At 39.9% G+C, this 6,523-nt stretch overlaps 1 protein-coding gene across 1 annotated transcript in view; it reads right to left on the reverse strand.

The window, feature by feature from the left end:
* Positions 1–6,523, reverse strand: part of LOC124254200 (ubiquitin carboxyl-terminal hydrolase 8-like) — a 47,334-nt gene extending 40,811 nt beyond the window's left edge. Inside the window, exons 1-5 of the mRNA XM_046688086.1 lie at positions 6,477–6,523; positions 4,495–4,640; positions 2,349–2,493; positions 1,996–2,081; positions 681–829 (exon numbers count right to left, since the gene is read on the reverse strand). Coding sequence (XP_046544042.1) covers positions 681–829; positions 1,996–2,081; positions 2,349–2,493; positions 4,495–4,598 — 484 coding nt within the window. The 5' untranslated portion in view covers positions 4,599–4,640; positions 6,477–6,523. The remainder of the gene's footprint in view (positions 1–680; positions 830–1,995; positions 2,082–2,348; positions 2,494–4,494; positions 4,641–6,476) is intronic.

The following is a 6,523-nucleotide window of genomic DNA, read 5'->3' on the forward strand; positions in this document are numbered from 1 at the left end:
TCTAAATTTACGAGTGAATTAATAATGATTTATTATCCTGAAAATCTTTATATACCTGTCTAAATTTTAACCCGGCCGTCAGGCAGGTGGATTTGAGAATCTAGCAGTCAATGTTGAAAATAACCTGTCCCGGGCGGTTGGGCAGGCAGGTATTTCGAACACTGCTGTGTGCACACTCTAGAGAAAGGGAGGGTGCACACTTCATTTTCAAAGGTCATTTAATAATCTTTCAGGACAAAAAGGGCAGAGGTGGGGGGCACCCCTGCATCCATGCTCTGGACCTGACTATGGATGGATGTTCCAGCTCGCTGATTTGGTTGACACATGTCATCGTATACCAGGGGCGGATACAGCTTTTTGAGAAAGGAGGGGTGCTCAGTTCAGAATGGGGGGTGATTTGGTGGTGTGTGTTTGTTTTCACCCATTTTCACCCATTTTCCATGGTCATTTAATAAACTTTCAGGACAAAAGGGGGATCTGGATCCACCTATGTTTCCATCCATGTTATTGACTGGACAGTTAAGTAGACTAATCATCATACTAGTGAGTGAGTATGGTTTTACGCCGCTTTAAGCAATATTCATGCACAGCTTGCAGGGGGCCTATTCTAATCTAGAATCTCCGCGGGTTTGATCCTAAAAGTGTTGGTACTGAAAGCAAGACAACTTGAAAGCCTGTACCTGTAGATGAGCCATTTTCTTTGTCATTTCCCTTCTCCTCAGCTGCGTCCTTCTCAACATCTTTCTTCTCCTCCTTTTTGTCCTCTTTCTTCTTCTCATCGAGAGCTTCCAGCTTCTTCGCCACTGCCTCGGCTTCTATGAGGTCATATCTGGAACACACACAGGGTTCATACAGATTATCAGCCATCATATTTTAGGCCCATTTAAGGTCTTTTCAAGTCCCAATGAAAATGTCAGAAGTTTGGAGGAAATCTGACAAGTTGTGGTCCCCCCCAGACTCATCAGATGGAAGTTGGAAGAACAGTCATCAGCAGTACTGTCATAAGTTCCCATGGGGGGTAATACAGGATGTAAATCAACAGCCAGTGAATCCAGGAAGTGGCCTGACCCACCACCGTTTCCGACGGATTCTGCAAGCATTTAGCATGAGTCAGGATAAGGAAAAATATGTAATTTACTGATTAATATTGATATTTTATACTTGAAGTTTTCATCAAATGTAAACACGATGAAAATCAAGTACAATCAACGTAAATTTTAGACAAATTCCAAACCATATTATTAGTATACTAATCCAAAACAGAATACAGCTGAATTTAGGATGTAATAGGTCCAAAGAGAAAAGGATATGTGCTGTATAGGGACCCAGGTGCTCTCACAACCGTCCTTAAGGGTGAAGAAGGACAGAGTGACAAGCATGGCCAGTCAGGTGACTGAAAAGGGCGCCAAAAGGTGCAAGGGAGGCAACTCGTGGGTGAGTGGTGATTTTACGTCCACTTTTATTAGAAGGGAACTTCAAGGGATTTCAAGTGTTCCACTATCATTCGCAAGAAGGAGACAAGCATTTAGCATGAGTCAGGATAAGGAAAAATAACAATTTTAAGGCCCTGTAGAAACGCATAATAAACATATAAGTAGTTGGATTCGTGTTTTTTTTAATGTGGGGCCAATCATCAAACATCAACTTCCAGATACATCATGGCATTGACCCATCTTCTGGTCCAAGCCACTCTTAAACTATATCCTCACCATCACTCTTGGCGCGGGGAAAGTTTTGGTTCGTGATGGAGATTAAATAACACGCATTGTCATTGGAACATATTTTTGATACATTAGTTTCCTGTAACTTGACAAGTTCGGCTTAATTTAGGGCCTTCTCAGGGCAAATCACTGGCAAATAACAAGGTTTAAACGAATTCGCCCGTGCAAACCCTGGGCTTACATCACAGTCTCCAAATACATGACTGTTCTAGCTATGGTTACATAACACACCTGCATTCACACCTGCACATGTGTGTTCATTTTTAAGTTTTACCTTTCTTTAAGGTTCTGGGACAAGCCCTCTGCTCTCTCTATAGCATGAAGCTGGTTCTTCTTCCCAATGAGGTTGTCAAAGTACTCCTGAAGAAGAAACACTCATTAGAATTAGACACAGTCACTAGGCCGAGGCAAGTGAAAATACAGAGGGACTACTCTTGTCATCATCATTTCACATAAACAAGTCGACTGAAATAAGTTCCTGAACTGCACTAGAATCACTCACTCACTCAAGACAGGGATTACATTCTGGATGTTTGTGAGTCTATTGGCATATATCATCTAATGCCACTTCTCTGACACACTGATTCACCTCTGCTTTTCAATTTACATTATGCTGTCACTATTTACCTTCTGCTTGATATATTCAGCCTTTCGCTTGGCCGTCTGTATGACGTTGAAGTACCGCATGTACAGGACATAAGCTCGCTCCTCGTCCGAAAGTTCATCTTGGTGCACAGCTTCACGAAATGTCTTGTCTGCAGATCTTATGATGCTGGAAATAGTCGTCACAGATTCAGTTTGATAAATACTTCAAAATCAAAGTCTCAGTTATTTTTTGAAATAATCAAGTGAGGACAAGAGTGAGTGAGTTTAGTTTTATTCCGGCAATATCAGGGCGGGAACACCAGAAATTGGCTTCACACATTGCACCCATGTGGGGAATTGAACCTGGGTCTTTGGCGCAAGGAGCGAACGCTTTAACCAGTAGGCTACCCCGTCAGTCAAAAATTGAAAAGTAAATTGTAAAATCCAGTGACAGACATCATGAACATCAATCTACTTAACATACACAGTGACATTATCTTTCAGACTATAATGTCCGATGCAATTCCTTGTCGTGACTTGTACCATACGTTTCCGTGTTTCTTTCTGGTGACTGACTTGGTTGCCAAATGTCATCATATCCCAGTTGCGTAAAACGATGCTCATGGTGTTAATCACAGGATTGTCTGGTCTAGACTTGATTATTTACAGACCGCCATATAGCTGGAATATTGCTGAGTATGGATTGAATAATAAAGAAATCGTTCTGATGAACCATTGACATGTCTTTGCATGCGTTTATTAAGGTTGAGGAAGAATATGCTCATCTTTTCACAAACACTTGGCATCATCATGTGATCACTACTTGACAGATTCGTAAAAATATGCTTTGATATCACAAAAGATTCTGCTCTTGGAGGTATTTCTAGTGAATATTTTTAGAGAGAGATTTTCATGGGGATAATATCCAGTTGACTAGGAAACTGTGCTAAAGCACTGAAGAGTTTGGCAAACAGAAACATTAGGTGTCCATTAACGAATGTTTTTCTAAACAAATGAGTCTTAACACTGGATTTAAAGCAGTCAAGTTCCTGGAGTTTGTTGTTTGATTAACACCACACTCAGCAATATTCCAGCTATAGACATGTCGCAGTATAAAATAATCAAGTCTGGACCAGACAATCCAGTGATCATCATCAAAAGCATTGATCTACGCAATTGGGAAACCATGAGATGTGCCAACCAAATCAGCGAATGTGACCACCTGACCCTGTTAGTCGCCTCTTACGGCAAGCATGAGTTGCTTAAGATCAGTACTACTGTAAACGTACTTATTTTCGCGTGGTGCAATTTTCGCGGAATTGACAGTTTAGACTACATCGCGCGGTCAATTATTCGCGCAATCAGTAATTGCCGGAACTGCCAGCTGTCTCTTTGGCCGCCACTAATAGCAGTGAAAACAAACAGAGTGGCTGAACCTGTCAGGCGGCGTTTATTGCTTACTCACAGGAAATCCCTATCTGTGCGATATACTAGTACACAGTAATCCGTTTACTCCCGGAAGTTATGTTCCGAATTCTGACGATTTGACGAATAAACTTATACTGTATATGAAGCTCTTTGTGATTTCAAACAAGCCGGGTTGTTGTGAATGAGATGATTGAGTGTTAGTGACTATTCGCTTCATGATGTACTGGTGAATAAAATCTTAATGAATAAATAAAATACTGCTGTATTATTTCTTTCCGAGTCGTTTCACGGTAATCTGTTTTGTATCAAACCATCTGTCATGTGACCAATTTCCATGGCGGCCACAACACACACTGCTGTTTTCGCTAATTCGGCGATGGGATTTGGCTCATTATTTAATTATGTTTTGGGAAATCCATTGTATGATCAGTCGTCATTTTAAGATTCCCGTTGATTTCTGTCTTCAAACGTGATGTGTTATGGTAACAACTCAGGGGCGAGCGTGGCTAGACTGAATGAATGACAGGTTTATTCGCGGTGTATAAATTTTCGCGCTAAAATGTTTTGCACGAAAAGCGCGAAAATAAAACCTGCGCGAAATATAATACGTATACAGTAACTTGGATCTTCAGAGGTAGTTCCTGGGGTGTCCTCAACTAAAGAGGAACGGTCCAACAGTGTGAGGAGCCACTGCCGAATGTTGAATCAGCTCATGACTCTGAATACTGAGATAATAGGGTGGTTGACATTCTCCACTTACATTGTGACATTATTCCCCAGGTCTTTGCACTCCCCCAGCTTGTTGAGGTCAGCCATGTTTTTACCCAGGTACAGGTCCTTCTTCTTGGGGCTTTTCCCCGGCATGGTGGTTGCGTTGTTTGATCAGCAACGTCTTCAACATGTAATCTGAAACAGGCAACAAAGCTGGATATTTCATACAAGTTTATCATACAAACTCCTGGTCTCAAGAGGAATGAGCAGTTTTCTCTGTTGGCTTGCAATATTCCAGCAACGTCTCAGCAGCATGTACATGTATAGAAATCATGAACCACAAAATCTATCGTCCTCTCCATTTAATGATTACACTTTTCCAGGCTCTAAATAATGCTCAGTGGTATTTCAAACAGATTTATTGGTACATTCCCATTATCATTATCTGCCACATTGCTATAGTGCCCTATTTGAAGTACTTCTAGATCACTCTAAGGCTCTTCACAAGTTGTTTTTACCTCGATCATTGGATGTCAATCTCAAACGGCATATTGTATTATCAATCTCAACTCCCTGGGGAGTATACAACATGATACAACTTGTGATATACGTTAGTTTCACGTCACAATGACCCGCTTTACATATTCAATTTAAAATGTTGAAATCCACAGATCACTACTTTGTTCATTCTAAAATGTAGCACCAATGAAGATCATCATATGTCATGGTTACTGGTTACAACTCAAACCGGGAATGAAGCATTACTGTTTGTGAATCTTTTCTAGTATCTGAATTGTAAAAGAGGCTTCTTGGATGATAACATATCATGATATATACAGTGATCTTATAAAATGGAAAACTGTTTACCTGCATGTCAGAAACAAATGGGTAGTCAATTTTCTAAAAATGCAATTGAATATTTCACAGACATGACGTATGGAAACGAATGATAAATATCTAAATGTGAATGTTTGAAGGTAGACGCTCCCACTCATACACTTGGTGAAATTTGGCAATGTATTGACTGATGTTATCATGCATTATTTTGAAAAACATAACAGTTACATATGCATTTAATAAAATACTATTCATGATACCAGAGTTGCAAACTCAAGAACTTTTGAAGACACTTGACTTAGCCCATGAGTCATTTATCATGTTTATTGTTGGAATATTGCTGAAGCAATGAAAACTTTGTATAATCGTATTTGTGTGTATGTGTATATGAGTGAGTGAGTAGGGTTTTACGCCACCTTTATTATATATTTCAGCAATATCACGGCAGGGGACACCAGAAATGGGCTTCACACATTGTAGTATTTGTACCCAAGAGGGAAATCGAACCTGTGTCTTCGGTGTGACGAGCGAACGCTTTAACCACTAGGCTACCCCGCCGCCTTGTATGCGTATAAGAGAGCATGGTGATGTATTAGAATGGTGTTGATGGTTTTATGAATCACAGATACCAATGACATCTGATGTGCTAATTTGATAATTAAGCCAAGTTAATAACAGATAACATATTCAACACCTCTAACTGTGACGCTTACCATTATGATTGAAATCCCCAAAAGTGCAGCTCTTGTGTCTAATTCTACATCAGAATTTGTATCAAACCTATTATGCAAGCACAAGGTTGTCACACCTGTAAATCTCCTGATATTTCCAGCAAAGCTAAACTTTATCAATATCCTTTCTGTACGATTAACACTTGCAATTTCTGATAGACAGTATTTTCGCAGACCCTAAAAATTATTTAACAATATCGCCAATTGCCACAGAAGCGGTGACACAATTGTTGTCAAACCCATATGACCCAACGCAATCGTGACTTAGTCTACTGATGTCAGTGACTGTCAAACCATTTCCTTTAACATGTTAACCACTGAACGCAAACTGGAGTTAAAGGCATTGACAATAAACATGCTTATCATTACTGCATTTCATCTAAACAACGACACAATAAAATGTTGATAAAAGCCCCAACATGTCAACATTCTACGATATTTCAGAATCAAAACATCGACTTACATCTCTCGCTTCCGCCATGGATGATACTATTTTTAGAAATAGTAAAA

Source organism: Haliotis rubra, unplaced genomic scaffold (assembly GCF_003918875.1).
Source record: "Haliotis rubra isolate DU_JTF1 unplaced genomic scaffold, ASM391887v1 Scf568, whole genome shotgun sequence".
In the NCBI taxonomy this organism is placed as follows: domain Eukaryota; kingdom Metazoa; phylum Mollusca; class Gastropoda; order Lepetellida; family Haliotidae; genus Haliotis; species Haliotis rubra.